Source organism: Cervus elaphus, chromosome 17 (assembly GCF_910594005.1).
Source record: "Cervus elaphus chromosome 17, mCerEla1.1, whole genome shotgun sequence".
Classification (NCBI taxonomy): Eukaryota; Metazoa; Chordata; class Mammalia; order Artiodactyla; family Cervidae; genus Cervus; species Cervus elaphus.
Genome location: NC_057831.1, coordinates 30,516,827 through 30,535,743, shown reverse-complemented (window position 1 = coordinate 30,535,743; position 18,917 = coordinate 30,516,827). Strand labels below are relative to the sequence as shown.

At 37.7% G+C, this 18,917-nt stretch overlaps 1 protein-coding gene across 13 annotated transcripts in view; it reads left to right on the top strand.

The window, feature by feature from the left end:
* The window catches only part of BMPR1B (bone morphogenetic protein receptor type 1B), a 424,822-nt gene that overhangs the window by 383,574 nt on the left and 22,331 nt on the right, over positions 1–18,917 (top strand). For 9 of the 13 annotated variants that reach the window (XM_043871283.1, XM_043871284.1, XM_043871286.1 and 6 more), the window contains 4 exons: positions 1,551–1,653; positions 2,171–2,273; positions 13,122–13,218; positions 14,548–14,686. In XM_043871283.1, coding sequence (XP_043727218.1) covers positions 1,551–1,653; positions 2,171–2,273; positions 13,122–13,218; positions 14,548–14,686 — 442 coding nt within the window. The remainder of the gene's footprint in view (positions 1–1,550; positions 1,654–2,170; positions 2,274–13,121; positions 13,219–14,547; positions 14,687–18,917) is intronic. The other 4 variants (XM_043871290.1, XM_043871291.1, XM_043871292.1 and 1 more) reach the window with 1 other exon arrangement.

Here is an 18,917-nt window from a genome sequence, read left to right as displayed (position 1 = left end):
TAAACAATTCTAAGAGTTTTGATGATAACTGAAGTACCAGTGTATGGCAGAATGCTGTCGCCACTAACACAGAATAGACCAACACACAAATCATGCTCAGAGCTTTCTTCCTCTGACTTTTTAGGTCTATGTAGTCACATCTGTGTTGGACACTGACCATGGATATACATCTTTCTCTCATGAGAAAGATGGAGATGTAGTTCAGTAGTTTATTTCTTAGCACATGCAGTAGTGGTTTATGACTTACATTGGGAGTCTGTCTGCGTTCATCACCCAAACTTGTGACGTAATGTCTGTTTAAAAATTGTTCTATATATAATAGTCCTTGTTTTTAATTTTTAATCTCTGGAGGGACTTTGGAAAAGCTATGAGAATGAAGCAAGAAGTCCTTGATGCTACACATGATTCTGTATCTGTTTGTTTTGTGACCTTGTATAAGTTTGTGAGACTCTCATAACCTTGATTTACCTATTTGTAAAATAGAAATATTACTTGTCATTATTGATGAGAGGATTAAATGAGATTCTAAGTGAAAGTTCTTTTCAGTGTAGAAAACCAGACAGAAATTAAAAGTATTGTTTCTTTGGCTTTCATAATCATATTAAAAGCCCTTCTTTCTGTTGTCCATCCTTACCCCACACCCAAATTAAGACCGGACTTGTTACCACAAAGCCTGATGTTTTCATTTGCCATCCTGAAAGCAGAGGGCAGGTACTGCGTGGCACAGTCTTAGTCGCCTCACCTGGGCTGTGCTGACCCCAACTCCTGCTTCCCTTAGTCTGTAAACCCCCGTATGCCTTAGGAAGAGATAAATTCACTTCACTACCTCAGAGCAAGTAGAACCAGAATAAACACTCACCTGCATGGGTTCAAACCCCCTGTTGCGCCTCTCACTAGCTGTATGGCCTTTGAGAAATTACTCAAGATCTCTGAACCTCAGTTTCTTCATATAGAAAGTAAGCATATTACTGCCTTCCCCTTGGAGTGGATTTCTGAAGGTGACATCTGTGAAAGGCCAGAACGAGTGTTTAGTATTTAGTATACATGCTGTTAATTTATATGTTTTATGGAAATGTTGGATCCTTTCTCATGAGTTCTAGACAGAGGATAAAGGACTAAATAGTTTATGATAATTAAATCAACCTTAAAGGAAGTTTTGGGATTCTTTAATTAGATAATGACCTGTTATATGATCTTTGACTTTCTTCTTGTTTGTAATGAAACAAATGATTATTGTTGTTGTTTAGTCTGTTAGTTGTGTCTGACTCTTTTGCAATGCCATGGACTGTAGCCCACCAGGCTCCTCTGTCCATGGGATTTCCCAGGCAAGAATACTGGAGTGGGTTGCCATTTCCTTCTCCAGGGGGTCTTTCTGACTCAAGGATTGGAACCTGAGTCTCCTACATTGACAGGTGAAATCTTTACCACTGATCCACCAGGGAAGTCCAAAACAAGTGATAAACATCTTCATTTCCTTTTACCCTGGACATTCTCTCTCTCTCTCATGCGCGCACACACACACACACTTACTTTGCCTGTTTGATCTTTAGCACAGATGGATATTGTTTCACGATGATAGAAGAAGATGACTCTGGGATGCCTGTGGTCACTTCTGGATGTCTAGGACTAGAAGGCTCAGATTTTCAATGTCGGGTAAGGAAGATACCTTGATTCCACTTTGTAACCTTTTATGGGCAAGATTACAAACAACCAAGTTGCAAGCAAGATAAAGCAGAATTTTTTTGGACTAGTTTGTTTTCAGTAATTTGGACAATAATTAGAAAATTTGCATTGGGTCAGTTCTCCCTTCATTTTGAAATCAAGTAGTCATTTTATTTTTGCTGTTAACTTTTGGCTTAGGGACTCATTAGATCATCTTGCCCAAATTCTGGTTTGGTTAATTGCATTAAGCCAACACTTCTTCCTGAGTTTATACTATACATACTGGTTATGGCAAATATAATAGTAATTTTGTAGAAGTGCAAAAGTTGCAGTAAGAATATACATGATGATTTGAAATAAATTACCTAATATAGCATTTCACCGTGTCTGAATAAAATTATTAGAATTTTAAGTCAGTTCTCTAAAGAGTGTTAATTGGCTAGTTTTAGGTGATATGGCTTTGAAATTTGGGGTAAACCTATTAATAGCTGTCAGGTTTCAATTTCAGGACACTCCCATTCCTCATCAGAGAAGATCCATTGAATGCTGCACAGAACGGAATGAATGTAATAAAGATCTACATCCCACGCTTCCTCCGCTGAAAAGCAGAGGTAAGGAGAGGAAGGCTCACGGGCTGGAAAAGCTTTAGGCATAAAGAGATAAACACTAGAGTTATTCTCTTTTCCAAATGTATCTGCCTGTACTGTTTTCTCACTCCTGGGCCAGAGGGCTGAGACAAGGTGACAATGAAACTGACATTCAGAGATGAATACAGGGAGTTATTGGGAAAATAGTCACATGTGACTTCACTCTTAAGATTTACTTCTTTACCCTGTTCTTACTTCCCTCAGAAAACTAGTGACCAGAGCTTGGAGTGGGTTTCAAGAGGATAGAGGAGGGACAAAGTGTTTTTTGTTTACCCCTAAATGTTATTCAGAAGTTGTGCCTCATTCAAATGCTATTTGGCTACATTTGTTTTAAAAATAAGGACCTTATAAAGCTGCAGTCCCCAACCTTTTTGACACCGGAATCTGGTGTTTTGGAAGATAATTTTTTTGCAGACTGCACGGGGAGGTGGTTTCAGGATAATTCAAGTGCATTACATTTATTATGCATTTTAATTCTATTATTATTACATCAGCTCCACCTTAGATCATCAGACATTAGATTCCGGAGGCTGGGGACCCTTTTATAAAGGGTTAATTCAGATTATTTGCTTCATGGAATTTCCTTTTACTTATGCTACAGTAACTACCTTTTAGTCAATTCATATATATTGATAAAATGGAGAAAATATCTAGAAAGTTTAGTTCTGAGACATATACATTTAGTGTTGCTCCTTAAAAAAAGACACACACTGCATTCCCAATGACTCTTGGTTAAAAATAGCTCCCATGTTTCCTTTTTTCTTGGTCTCACCACAAAATAAATGATTTGTAATTGTCATAGAGTCCTAAGTCTTAAAAAAGTAGCTTAAGATGATTTATCATCATTGATTTTTATTTCTTAAAAGAATATCTTCCCAACAAAATACAATGACCTTATTGGGTTCTAATGATATTTTATAACATTTGTTCCTATAGCCTAGCTCTGTAAGATTGATTCATAATAATGCACATCAAAAAGTCACAGGCAGTTTTTTTTTTTTTTTAATTTTGCCAGTCAGCATGCTAGGTGTTAGGGATTCATAAATGAATGAAGAAAATTCTCTCTTTCAAGACTAGCACACTAGATTGGGAGAGAGAAACATGGAAATAATTATACTCAGAAAAATCTCAGTAGACACAAAAGAGTGGCTCATTTTGGAGTAGGAGGATGTCAAAAGAGCTGCATAGATGTGATATTTGAGCAAATTTTAAGGATGAACAGAAGTTTGCCAAGTGGGCAAGGCAGAAATAAACAATTTTAAAATGAAAATGGCTAACACAAGAATAATGCTAGTAACTATGACATTAATTCAACCATTTGAGCTTCACAACAATCCTATAGGGTATTTAGGATTATTAGTCCCCATTTAAATATGAGGCTCTTGTAGCACTGAGATGTTAACTAACTTTCCCAAGGTTGCACAGCCTGTGAATAGCAACGACTCTAAACAGAGGCAATGTAATGTTTGTAATATTTGAGAAAGATTTGCAAACTGCAGTCCTGTGAAACAGCATAGCTGGTTGGGAAAAGTCTCCTAATTCAGTTGTTTGACGCCTCGCTGTTCAAAGTGTGCCTGTGGATCAGCAGCACTAGCATCACTTGAAACTCGTTAGAAATGCAGAGGCTCAGGCCTCACTCCAGACTACTAAACCTGCATTTTTAATGAGATTTCCCAAGTGATTTATATGCACATTAAAGTTTGGGCAACACATTCGGTAGAAAAAGACCTATGTGTGGATATGGCTAGCGCCACTGTGTCTCAATGTGTGTATTTGACAACACCTTGTTCAAAGAGAAGTCCACTGATTTCAAACTGCTATAAAATTCTAAATGTTTGTTTTGTTTTGTGGTTATTCCATTATGAATCAGTTGCAAAAAGTAGGTGATCTATAGACAGCATTTTGAATAGCACTGATATAGGAGTTGATGTGTTGGGCTTGGGGCCGGAAGGTGGATAGAGAGTGCAAGAAATGAAGATAGATGTGCTAGAATCACTTCCCTCAAGGAGAAAATCCTGACAGTAGGGATTAGGAAAACTGACTTAAATGCTGAAAGGGCTGCAGTTCACATTCTGTCCTGTAGGTGGAACCAGATTCCAGTTAGGACCTGGTAGACAGCGGAGGGCTCTCTGAGGAGGTTGAGCGTTCTAGAGAGCCCAGTGAAAAGGTTTTGGAAGGAAGAGCAGTGGTACTGGGAAGGCAAGTCCTTTGTTCAGGAAAGCAGATGCTGATGTGGCTGGTGGATTATGTGAGAATTATACAAGGTGATAGATTTGAAGGTGCGGAGTTTAGTGGCTTTAAAGGTACTCTTTTGAACTCTGAAGATCCTAGGTAGTGCCTAGGTGAGGTCTGTGTAGATTCCACCTCACTGTTTCTGGTGCAGTCATTTTGCGGTCTAAAAGTCACTGAAGACTATGGTCTGAGTCATGTTTACATAAATATACCATAGAGCTGCTGTTTTTTTGCCTCTACCATATATACATGGGCAGCATTTTCACAGGAAGTGTACTGTATATGTTTACTGAATTCAGTAGTGCCTTGATCAGAAACATTTGCATTGCAGCCTGATGTATATATGTCTACATATAGTTGTATTGGAGACATGTGTATGTATGTTTTGGTATAAAACCCAAAATAAAGAACAGGGGTATTAAAGAGACATGGAACCATCTTATTTTGATATTTTAAATTTTAGCTGCTGTTGTAATACTTAGGACCAACCCTAACTTTTGTGGAGCTGGGGCAATAGTATAAATGGAAAATCATATACCATTTACCTAGTTATTTAAAACTCATAATCCAATAAAGCAGACTGGCAAATAAAATACTTTCTATTAACTGAATTTAACAAGTATATTTTTATAATGGTGAAGAACACCAACCTTGTGTTTAGAATGCTTGAACTACTTAGACTGATTCACTGCAGTGTGGGAGGGGGAGTGATGGGGAGCCCTGCCCTGGAGGAGCAGCTGGACACCGGTTTGTGTCTGTGGTGGGGATACTGTTGGTTCGGAATGTCTGAAGCACTTACCTGGGTCCACACCACTCTGGCAGCCCCCACAGACATTTCTTCAACTGGAGCCAATGTTGTGACTAGACTGGCCCATGTGGTTCTTATTATATAAAATTCACCTCAGCAACCACTGTCAGAGAAATCTGAGAGAAAAGATGTATTATTTGCAGAAACTCGAGGTTACACAACACACCTGAGGGCCACCCAGCAGGGTCACAGGCATGTGGGGTGGGGACCTGGGCTTCTACTTTTATTGGGGTCAAAAGTAGGGTGCCTAGGATTTCATAGATTCACCCTTTATTGGCAAATTGATTAATTAATTTAAATGACTGAGTTATAATTGACATAAAATGTTATATTAGTTTCAGGTGTACAACATCATGACTCGATATTTGTATGTATCGCAAAATCATTACCACAGTGAGTCTAGCTAACATTTGTCACCCTACACAGTTACAAAAATATTGGCAAATTTAAAATATAAGAGTGGGGATGAGGGTATGGGGAAGGAAAAGTGGAGTTATCAAGGTGGTCAGTTATCCCGGGAACTTCGTGGGCAGGGTTACCTGCTTTCTTACTAGTTGTTTTACTAGTAGTTGCATCATGCAGCTGGTAATATGTTTATTTGAGATGTTTGAAATGGATGCCTCAGTAATCAGAAGCTTAATGTTGGGCAAACACCTGGCCGTCTGGTTTATGCTCTGCCCACATGTCTTGCCCCAGCCAACCTCCGTCACCTCTTTGTCAAAGGTTAGGGTAAGTACACCAGTTCTTCAGTCCCCCTTCAAGGAGACAGGGGGCTGTACAGTCCCCAGACACAGGCTTGGGGCCATTTAGGTAGAATTTCAGACTTTGGGGCAATGGTCAGTGTTTTAAATGGAGAGTGGGATGGTACAAATTCGGGATGGACACTTCACTGGGGTTTTGCAAACCCACTGCTCATTGGGAAGAGGTACAGTTGAAGGGAGCTAGACCTCAGAGCTCAGGCCAGTTTTGTGGGTGAAGGCAGTGGAAATTATCATCATAACCATGATAATCACATTTGCTAATATGAATGGAGTGCTTACTTACCATGGCCCTTTTTGAAGTTGTTGTTGTTGTTGAGTCACCCAGTCATGTCTGACTCTTTGCAGCCCAATGGACTGTGGCAAGCCAGGCCTCCCTGTCCCTTACCATCTCCTAAAATTCACCCAAGTTCATGTCCATTGTATAGATGATACCATCTAGCCATCTTATCCTCTGATGCCCTCTTTTCCTTCTGCACTCAGTTTTTTCCAGCATCAGGGACTTTTCCAATGAGTAGACTGTTCACATCAGATGACCAAAATACTGGAGTTTCAGCTTCAGCATCAGTCCTTCCAAAAAGTATTCTGGGTTGATTTACCTTAAGATTGACTGGTTTGATCTCCTTGCTGTCCAAGTACTTTTCTGATTACTTTACATATACTAACTAATTTAATCCTTATAACAGCTCAGTGGGGAAGGCACTATTATCATCATCCCCATTTTGCAGACATGCAGCTGAGGAACAGTGAGGTCAAGTACCGTGTGAAGGTTACAGAGCTAGAGTGAGTACTGGAGATGGGAAATGGGCCTTGGACCACATCACCCTGAATCTTCTATAAAAAAGAAAAGGAGAACAAAACCCTGAATGACATTGTCGAAAAAAAAGCTTTTATGTATATAAGAGCTGGAAAGCTCTAAGTAAGTAGTTGGTTGGTTAGCCATATCACGAAATAATCAATAAACAATATGATTACTTCAAAGCCTTCTGTTTATTATGTTTGCTTTGCACAATCAGCATTTTCTTTATTCTAGAATAGGCTTCCCTTGTGGTTCAGCAGGTAAAGAATCTGCCTGCAGTGTCGGAGACCGGGTTCTATCCCTGGGTTGGGAAGATCCCCTGGAGAAGGGAAAGGCTACCCACTCCAGTATTCTGGCCTGGAGAATTCCATGCACTGTATAGTCCATGGGGTCTCAAAGAGTCAGACATGACTGACCGACTTTCACTCACTTCCTTATTCTAGAATATAGAGTTAGAGGGTTGCTCCCTCTGTGTCTTGCACACACACTCTCTCTTCCTTCCTCCTTTCTCTTCTTCCCTATAATTTATCATTTATTGAATCCCATGTAAGTACTGGGCTTTCCCGGTGCCTCAGCAGTTAAAAATCTACCTGCAATGCAGAAGATGCATGCTGGAGACATGGGTTTGATCCTTGGGTGGGGAGGATACCCTGGGGAAGGAAATGGCAACCCATTCTAGTATTCTGGCCTGGAGATTCCATGAAGAGAGGATCCTGGCTGGCTACAGTTCATGGGGTAACAAAGAGTCAGATATGACTGAAGCAACTTAGGATGCATGCATGCATGCACCCCTACACTTAGTACTTCTCTGATCTGTAATAAAGCCTCACCTAAGCCTCTTTAATTATAAATACCTACAAGTAAGTTTGCTGATTAAAAAATAAGCAAGAAAACCTTTTCTATCTATCCAGTTTTTTCACCCCCCCCCAACTTGGATGCATTTGTTTAGCAGGATATTAGAGATACAAAATCGCATCCAATAAATATTTATCACTGTATATTTAGAACCTTGAAATTTTATTTGTCATCTTCTATTTCAAAAAAAGATGATGAAGGGTGGCCAGAAAGCAGCAGAAATTCTTCTATGAATATTAGTTTTCCTTTGCTTATTTTATTTCAGCACCAGCAACACAGAATACCCTAGGATGATATTCTTTCTCCTGAAGGAAGAATTACAAAAAGTAATTAGATCAAATGCAGCACCTTCATCGTAAATGATGAAGTTTGATTCAGGAATCCCAGTAACACTGCAGTTGGTGCTAAGAGGAGGGAGAGAGATATCTGTTTTGATGGACAGGCTTGTAGGGAGAAGTCATGGTGTCTGGCTTCCTGCCTGCAGAATTAGTGATGAAGGGGCACCGCAAGAATGATGTATGCCTACACTCTCAGCATCACATGGTTTGACCAAGATATTGTGAGTAAAATGTTCTCTTGAAATGATATTTAGGCAGGAGAATTTGGTGAGTTTTTTTTTCTCCTCTCAAGTTACTTATTACTTATTTTTGTTTAAATTTTTTTTTTTTCAAATGAGCACTTAAAGGAGTGGAAGACTGGTGTTAAAATGAACAGAAGCTTTCCTTTATTAAATGGGATCCTCTAATTTGGGTTTTACAAAACCAAAGTTCATATAATTTTTTGGAATAGGTGTGGGTTTTTGTGTGTTTAAATATGGGAATTATGTATACTGAATGTATACTTCATAGAAAATGTGTCAGAAACACCTTTTTGTTTATTTTGAAATAGGGTAACTTCCAGTGTAGGTTAAGTAACATTATAATACAGGATTTCCTAAGCTCAACTTTACCTTCTGATTTCTTAATCAACTAAAAAACTATTTTGAGCAGTTTACAGATTTGTTTTAACATGCTGTTACTTAGCTTTGGTATTATCAATTATAAATTAAACTCAATAGAGTAACAGGTATTTAGCCAGTGAAACAACTCCCTTATTCTCCACAATACACATAGGTTGAATATATGATAGAATGCAAAGTTGAGTTGCAGAATTCTCCTTCTGACACATGTATTATACTTACGGTAATATAAACCAGTATGTGAGCCTGAGCTGAATTCCTTGACAAGGAGTAGCCTCAACATTTCTTGAAATGTGCAGCTTTTAACTTTTCTGGAAATTCTGGTTAACTTTGTTTTGGGGGCATATGGAAGGAATTTAGAAATCATTAGTCTTTTTTAATCTGAATATAAAAATTCTTTCTTAACTTCCTTTGTTACCAGGAAATAAAATTCTAAACTTTTTCTGCACGGAAGTAATTAGAATATTATGTCTTTGTTCTTACACTGAATTTATTTCTAGATGTTACCATAAGATGACATACCAATATATGAGGAAAGTAGATTACTTTACAGTATTATCTGTTGACTAAAATCCTCTGACAAGACTATGCTTTTCAGACACTTTTTGCTCTAGTAATAGAAAGATGTCTCCAATTTATCTGTGATTATAACACTGAGAGCACACATAAAGATGTCTTCCAACATGTGTTTCCAAGATTCTTTCTAGCTATTTAGTTTTTTATTTCTTATTGCAATTATGAGCCATATTCTAGCCTTATGAAAACAGTCCTGGCATTTTAAGTAGCTGCAAACCAGTTAATTATCAGAAAGGAGACAAGTAGTGACAATACTATTTTGTTAGGAAACCACTGGTGATTCTTCTTTGCCTCTCAGAGTGAACCAGACTTCCCTGGAGAGTTCTCCGATCTCCTTCCCTGAGCAGTTGGAGTGACAGCCCAGTAGAAACCTGCTGCCCTGGAGAGAATCGGGGGCTCTGTTCTTTTCCTGATAGGTATCTGGCAGTGTTCGCCTTCGGAGACTCAACAGTGACTTGGGTGTTTACATTGTTAATGCTCTGAGCGCAGGTAATGGCAGATTAAAACATGACTGGCATGACCAACAGAAACAAAAGGTTTATTGATAAGGCAATAAATTCATGACAGAAGACCAGGAGGCAGTTGTTGAGGCTATAGGGGCTAGGGTTATTGGGGCAAAGAAAAGGAAAGTAGGAAGGTAATGCTCGCATTTTTTAAAGCAGTGCTTGATGATAAGGAAAAATCCCTTAGATGCTTTCTGGTCTCATGCTCTCATCAATCAGAAATCTGTTAAGATGAGTAATAAATATACTGTCCTTATGGCTCAGAGTATTCTGCATTTACGTGGAAAAGTGAAAGTCGCTGAGGCTTTCTATATTTGTATACTGATAATATGTTGAGCAGTGGAAAAATAACTTCAGAAAGATTGAAGGAATGGAGCCAAAGCAAAAATAACACCCAGTTGTGGATGTGACTGGTGATAGCAGCAAGGTCCGATGCTGTAAAGAGCAATATTGCATAGGAACCTGGAATGTTAGGTTCATGAAGGATTGATGCTTTTGAACTGTGGTGTTGGAGAAGACCCTTGAGAGTCCCTTGGACTGCAAGGAGATCCAACCAGTCCATCCTAAAGAAGATTAATCATGGGTGTTCATTGGAAGGACTGATGTTGAAGCTGAAACTCCAGTACTTTGGCCACCTTATGAGAAGAGCTGACTCATTTGAAAAGACCCTGATGCTGGGAAAGATTGAGGGCAGGAGGAGAAGGGGACGACAGAGGATGAGATGGTTGGATGGCATCACCGACTTGATGGACATGGGTTTGGATAGACTCTGGGAGTTGGTGAGGGACAGGGAAGCCTGGCGTGCTGTGGTTCATGGGGTTGCAATGAGTCGGACATGACTGAGCGACTGAACTGAACTGAATATGTTGTGCTTATGTAGTTAGTTCTTCTAGTTCTGATAGAGTATCCAGGGATCTGTATGATTTTCTGCAGAATCAGGCCTTTTGCTTTCTTGTCCTTAAAACTGGAAATAGATTTTAAGTTGTTTCCAGCGCCATTATTTGCTCCATGCCGTTTGTACACCTGCATTGTCAGTTGCTCTCTCACTGGAATGGGAACTCTCTAAAGGGCGTGTTGGAGTCCTTTATCCTTACCGGTTTTCTATAAGACTGAAATTACTTCAAAATAACTAAGATATATGTTCACATTGTTAAAAAAAAAAAGAAACTGTTACAATCTTTTTAAAAGGATATTTTGACAATGTATTTGACAAACTTAAAATATATATCCTTCAACCTAATAATTGTACTTTTTAGAATCAAGAATAGGAAAATAATCATTGACATGTGCAATGATGTATGTATAAGAATGTTCATCACAGAATTTTATGTGTCACAGCAAAGATGTATTATAACAAAATCTTCCCAATCTTCTAGATATACATCATCAGAAGACTGACTTTCTAATTAGGATGTGTCTGTATGTATACCATGTAGTCTTTGAAACTCATGTTGCAGAAAAGACTATTGTTTTAGAAAATGTCTACAGTATTGTAAGTGAAAACAATCTAGTTACAAGGTAATTATGATTTCCCCCCAGTTTTTTATGTGATGAAATACACAGAACAGAAAGTTTTCCATCTTAATCACTTAGGTATACAGTCCATTGATGTTAAATATATTTATAATGTTGTGCAACCATCACCACCATCCATTTATATAGCTCTGTTTATCTTGTAGAACCAAAACTCTTACCCATTAAGCTTTAGTTTTCCCAAACTCTCTTCCCTCCTAACCCTTGACAGCCACCATTCTTTTTGTCGTTATGATTTTGACTTCTCTAAGTATCTCATATAAGTAGAGTGTTCATCTTTTTGTGACTGGCTTATTTCACTTAGCCTAATGTCCTCTAGGTTCATTCATGTTGCTAGCATCTGTCAGGAACACCTTCCTTTTTAAGACTGAACTACATCTTATGTAATATACCACATTTTGCTTATCCATTCATTGTGTCAGTGGACACAGTTTACTTCCATGTTTTAGCTGTTGAGAATAATACAGCTGTGGGTTTATAATGCTTTTTTGTGAACTATTTTGCTCATGAAATTTTTTTGTTTGTTGAAATGAGACTGGAAAGACATATAGTAAAATGTTAGTAGTAGTGAGGTGTAAGTAGTGAGGTGATGGCAATTTTATTTATTTCAGTTAATTCGTGCTATTCAGTTTTTCTTCAGGGAATGTATAATGCTTTTGAATGAAAAAGAAAGTTACAACGAGTGGAATGAGGTCCCAACCAGAATGTTCAGATAGCCGTACAATGAAAAGTGCACAGCACGGTTAGAAAGCATCTCGTTTGTAGGTAACCAAAGACATAAATTACAACACATGATACCTTTTAAAGTTAAGAAACAGTACTGATTCTCCCAAGGATGTGTTGTGCCCTTAATCAGAATGGTGCTCATTCTATTACTATGGAAGTACACCTGGCTTCCAGTCAGTTTTCTCAGGAAAAAAACGTATGTTCCAGAGACTACTGCATGTAAAATCACCTGGGATGGTTGTAAAAAAAAATAAAATACTTTAAATAAAAGTCTCGTGTTGAAGTCAGTAAATCAGCATTTGTATGAAAGTTCTCCCAGTCATTCTTATTTTTAGGAATTTTGAAAAATCATGCTATAAGTAGATCTTATTTGTGAGGAACTGGAGTTAAAACAGCATGCATACTATTTAAAAATTTGTTCTTTAAAAAGATCACACCATAATTCTTTGAGTAGACATATCCATTCTTTTAAAAACTGATGCCATTTATGAAAAAATTAGTTATGTATTTTTGAAGGTCATCTTTGTTTAAAGTATTGCACATCCATGTATTCTATTTATTTGCTAATATTTGAGGAATTGTGTTCCTTTGTATCCATCATAGAGTTGCTTTGCTTTTTATGTACAATGAATATAGATTCATTTTTTATCCAAATTTATGATGGAGAGTGCCCCAGAAACCACATGAGAAAAGCCTGGAAACCCATCAACTGGATCTGAAATAAAGGCGAACTACCTGCTTATATTTTAAGGGTATTGGTCCATTTACATTTATTTGTATTCTGTGCTTTTATCCTGTGTCAAACCTATTCCTTCCAAACAGGAAGAAATGCATACTCTTGAAGTGAGTGCCTAGATGAACAGTGATTCATGTTACTCAAGCTTATTTACTCAAATTTTGAGAGTATATATTAATTTCTTATCAGTAAGCAGATTAAAGGAACCTCACATCTCTCACATCTTACACATGGAGGTTAGCAAGCACTTTGAGGAAAGACTTGCTTCCTAATTTTTACGTAAAAATAATCTTGTATTATGCCTCTCTTTGCTTCTGTTTAATTTCAGATTTCGTTGACGGACCTATACACCACAAAGCTTTACTTATATCTGTGACTGTGTGTAGTTTGCTCTTGGTCCTCGTCATTTTATTCTGTTACTTCAGGTAAGTTTCCAACATGTGGATGTAGAATTTTGAGTTTATAAAATCATCCTCATACTGTTCTACCAGTTGATGTTTTTCATCACAGCTTTCCTGGACCTGATTAGATATTAGATGTCACTGACAATATCAGTTACTATTGATAATCATTTGTCCTAATGAAGTTATTAATAGATAGCTATCTTGTTTCTGCTTCAAATATCAAAACTACCCTGAAAAATTTCATTTCTAGGAAAATTATGGTGGCTAGGAAATTCAGCAACTAGTTGCTACTAACCTTTGATTCAAAGCGAGAAATGACCATGTTGACCTGGAATCACTTTAGTAATTCCTTATTTTGTAAGCTAACAGTATTCCCTTAGTATTGAATGATTATAAAAGATAACTTATAGATTAATTATTAAGATAGACTATGTTCAGTTAGTAGTTTTGATCCATGGGTCAGGAAGATCCCCTGGAGAAGGAAATGGCAACCCATAACCAATATTCTTGCCTGGAGAATCCCGTGGACAGAGGAGACTGGCGGGTTACAGTCCGTGAGGTTACAAAGAGTCAGACATGACTTATCAAGTAAACGACAACATTACAAATTATTTTCAATCACCTAAGAACTCATTTTCTAGTTTGTGAAATATCAGGGACCTTTAAGTTCTTATCATTGCCCTTTTGTAATACTTATTTAGGTTACTATTCTACAAATAAGAGTTGACTCAAATATCATCAATTCTAACTGAAGACATTATTGACAAAAGCTTTTAAAGTTTCAGTTTATCTATACTATTGCTTTATACATTGCCTTTTATGAGAAAGTTACAGTGTCTTTTGTAAACAAAAAAATCTGCATCTTTAGCTAATTAGAGACCTTATAAGAAAAGGCTTTAGGGCACAGATATTGGAACTATCCTGGAGAAGGAAATGGCAACCCACTCCAGTATGCTTGCCTGGGGAATCCCTTGAACAGGAGAGCTTGGTGGCCTATAGTCCATGGAGTGGCAAAGAGTCAGACACGACTGAGCAACTACTACTACTACTATTGGAACTATATAGAAATGGTAATGGAATATAGGCCACTTGGATATATGCAATCGAAAGAAACAGAGAAGGAAAATTAAAGATGGTTGTGACTGAGTGAAAATATGAAGTTTAGTTTAAAAAATAGGTTGGAAGACTAATTATGACTTTGTGTTTTGGAAATCATAACTAAGGATAATATATACTGAGCATCTAATCTTGTATTTATGTGCAAAGATGAAACCTGCCATGGTTCTGCATGTTCTATCCCTGTCATTGCGATCCAGTGTCTTAACGTTTTCTTCCTTTGTGCATCTTCAGGTATAAAAGACAAGAAGCCAGACCTCGGTACAGCATTGGGTTAGAACAGGATGAAACTTACATTCCTCCTGGAGAATCCCTGAGAGACTTAATTGAGCAGTCGCAGAGCTCGGGGAGCGGATCAGGCCTCCCTCTGCTGGTATGAGAGGAGCATACCTTGAACGTAAAGGATATGTCAGTAACCGCGGGGTGTCATTTTACTGAAACAGATAGGGCCGTGGACAGAGGAAAGCGCTCTGCAGTCAGACATCAGATCTCAGATGCAGGGTTTCCAGATAACATTTTGACATATTGGGGGTGAGGTCATTGTTCTTTAATGTAAGTGTATGGTTACAATCCAGACCTCTGCGTTCTGATAAAGAGCAGATTAGAAAACATTCGACATGGGACCATCTTCCCTCTGTTTTCAGGAAGGATAACGTTACAGCGCTTTGGCCTGGCTTTTGAAGGCAAAAGTATTACAACCAACTGGGATCTGAGTACTTCTAAAAGGGATGAAGGCTGCCGCTCAGCTGGAGGGTTTATGTTTCAGGGTGAAGCCCTGGCTTTTCCATTCAGAAGAGTTTTAATTTTCTGATGGTCAGCACTGCCAACTTGGAAGAAAATATATAGTGAATCCAAGGCACTTGCTTTAATGAGAAAAGCATTTGGTTACTTTATGGACCATGTGAAAAGATTGTTGGGACTTGAAATGGAAATAACAGCGAGAAATATTTTCCTTTATAAACTTTATAAATTCTGAGATTGATTTTCCTAATCTTTATTGTCTGGTTCTGACTTTGGATGTCTTGTTTACTTGATTCTTTTGGTGACCTTTTATTTAGTACTAAAACTAACTTAAAAATCTCAAGCCAAGAATTTATTTTATAACTCTTTTCCTTAGCATACAAAAAGCTGTATACATTTAACATATATAACTTGAAGAGTTTGGAAATAAGTAGGTGTCTCAGTCGGTAAAGAATCCGCCTGCAATTCAGGGGACCTGGTTTTGATCCCTGGGTTGGGAAGCTACCTCGGAGAAGAAAATGACAACCCACTCGAGTATTCTTGCCTGGGAAATCTCATGGACAGAGCAGCCTGGCAGGCTACAGTTCATGGGGTCACAAAGAGTTGGACACCACTTAGTGACTAAACCACCATACACCCCTGAAGCCATCATCACAGTCTAGGCCATAAACATATCCATCACCTCCAAAAGTTGCCTCCTGCCCCATTCATTATTATCATTTTATGATAAGAGCCCAGTGTAAGATCTAACCTCTTTGCAAATTTTTTAAGATTATGATACACATGTATTAAATAGAGGTGTTAGCTAATGCTACTGTGATAATCATTTCTCATTATTTAAATATATCAAGTCAACAGGCTGTATACCTTAAACTTACAAAATGTTATATGCTAAGTGTATCTAAGTAAAAATAAAGTGAGTGTCAACTTTTTGCTTCAAATTAGGGAAAAAAGAATGCAATATTCCGTTATTAATTGTAGGCACTGTGTTGTGTGGTACATCTCTGGGACTTATTCATCTTGCATAACAAACTCTCTATTCAGGTCAGCCACTCAGTCGTGTCCGATTCTTTGTGACCCCATGGACTATAGCACACCAGGCCTCCCTGTCCTTCACCAACTCCCATAGTTTACTCAAACTCATGTCCATTGAGTTGGTGATGCCATCCAGCCACCTCATCCTCTGTCGTCCCCTTCTCCTCCCGCCTTCAATCTTTCCCAGCATCAGGGTCTTTTCCAAGGAGTCAGTTCTTCACATCAGGTGGCCAAACTCTACTCTTTAACTAATACCTCCCCTGGAGGTAATACACCAGACAGAAAACCACTTGTGAAGTAGTCATAAATTTTTTTTAATGTAAAGTTCTTATCAAATTGCTTGACTTTTCATTCTTAGAATTTAACTGATATATAGCAAATACCATTTTTACATTTAAAAATATTTTATCACACTTCTTTTTCAAGTACAGATATTAAAATTCCCTTTGATATTAATCAATCAGATAGTTACACTCTCAGAATTGGAAACTACTGTCTTCCTCCTTCTAGCCCATCTTTCTCATTCCTGTGGAGTTCTGTCTCAAATCTTTGACCTTGCTGCTCTCTCACTTTTCTGCATAACACACTCTAATATCCAGTCATGGTTATGGGTCTTCTTTCTTAGCTTGATAAGCATAGTATCCCTCTCCTCCCACCTCTTCCCCACTGGATTCTTGAGCTCTTGAATCAGCCTTGACTAATTGTTTTGAAAATACAGCATGTTTTAAAAATCCATGTCTTTGCAAATATAATGTCTTTCTGGAGTGTTCCTCAGATTATGCCCCATGTTTTATCTCTGTGACAGATTAGTCTAGACTGAGCCAGTCTGTTTAACTTATGTCATAACAGAAGTTTGCATAATCAATGCAGCAACCAATATAGCTGTTTAAAATAACATTGAAATTGGTTTTAATGTACCTGTGTCTTTAGGTGGACTCTCATCTCTTTTGAGGTGGAAACTACATTTTGTCACTTAGCATCCTGGGGTGATTAAAGAGGCTGCTCAATTATTTGTTTTTTTAAAAAAGAAAACTTGCAACTCCCAACTTTTGGTATCTGTGAAAATACTATCTTATGTCTATAATGTGGGTACCAAACAGTGTTTGGCTATTAACCATAATGACTAAGAGCAGCCAGGTTGCCAGAGGTCCAGCCCTGGCCAGATTCTGGCCTTTAAAGGGTGATCTCATTTAATCCTTGTAGCCACTGTGAGGTGGTGTAGAAATGTATCCTGTATCACACATCAGGGGCCCAAGCCCACTGGGGTCAACCAGCTGGTCTGTGGAGAAGCCAGGAGTAAAACCCGGGTGATCTACCTCTAGAATCTGTGCTCCCAACGCTTGTGAACCAAATGTTAAGTAAAATTAAGACCTGCATTTGATAACAACAGGATGGGTGAAGGGAAAGCCTAGGTATTACAGACTTAAGACCCTGCTTTAAGATTTGTTTTTTAAGATAAACAATACAGAAGTGTTCAGTAGTCTCTCTTGGTATTATATGAGTGAATGTCTCACCTTAATTCCACTTTGTCTTTTATTTCATTAACAAAGAGGGCAAGTTCATGTCTTGTGTATAAATACATACTTGGGACTAATATTTACTAAGTGGCTTTGTATATAAATCCTCTAAGGGAGGAATATCATAGAATGGTTGTAAGAATTTTCCCTGCTCTCTTTCTCTCTCTATATATAGCATATGCTATATATATATACATATATATATATACATATAAATATGCCTGGCATACTGAATACCTGTGTACTATGCCTTCAATCAATAGTAACATTATTTATTTATACCCTATTTATCTGACCTTGTAAAGGAACAAAAGGTGAAGTAAACTAACTGAACACTAAACCTCTCAGCTGAGGAATCTTTTGTGAAAAATCTGTCCAGTATGCAACATTAACATGGTCTTACTAAGCAGATATGTTAAACAGTGTATGTGTGTGTAAAAGTGAGTATTTTGTTAATTCAGGGACATATAGAGAGCACAGAGCATTACTTACAACTCCATGGTTTCTAGGGTCCACATGGGCTTAATTTACTATTGGACACTATCAGATAACTGACCACTAGATAGAAAGACATTTCTAAAATAGTGATAACCCTTATAATCCTTACACAGTGAGTTGTCCCCCCTTTACATGAAATAATTCTTCTCTGTTTTGAGTCACAATTATAATGATTGTATTGAATTTGTATAATCTAACTTTCAAAACTGATATCTAAAGATGTCATACAGAAGGAAAGTTTGGGTACACAAAGACCTGAAACATTAACTAGATCAAATAAAAATGCAAATAAATGACATAGTTAAAACATTTTTCAAAATATATTTTTGGATTACAAAAAATATATTTTGTAGATGTTATAATAAATCTCAAAATAGAAGTATATTTTAAATTTCTGAATATAGTGAGACTTTTTATTTTGAGATAAGTTGCTTCTGTTCTTGTGAGCGTTGCCAATTTCATCTGTACTCTTATCAAATTCATTATATATGTGATCATTAGAAAAAAATTGGATTTAAAACTGTTTCTATTAGGAAATGTTCTGTGGATTTATATAAGCAATGCTTTGTAACAACAGTAAATTAATAATACTTCTTTAATCATTGTAGGAAGTCTCCTCTCAGGTCAGTAGTTTAACTACTTATGGATCTGGCTCTCAGCTGCGCAATGCTCTTGATGCTTCTGCTCCCTTATTGGGGAAGGGAAATGGACTGACTGTCTCCTACAGGGCCTTTTCGACTCCTAAAGGGAGGAAGGCTGGTCTACATGTACACTTGATGCCTCATTTCCTTCAGGCTGAGTGGCTTAACGGAA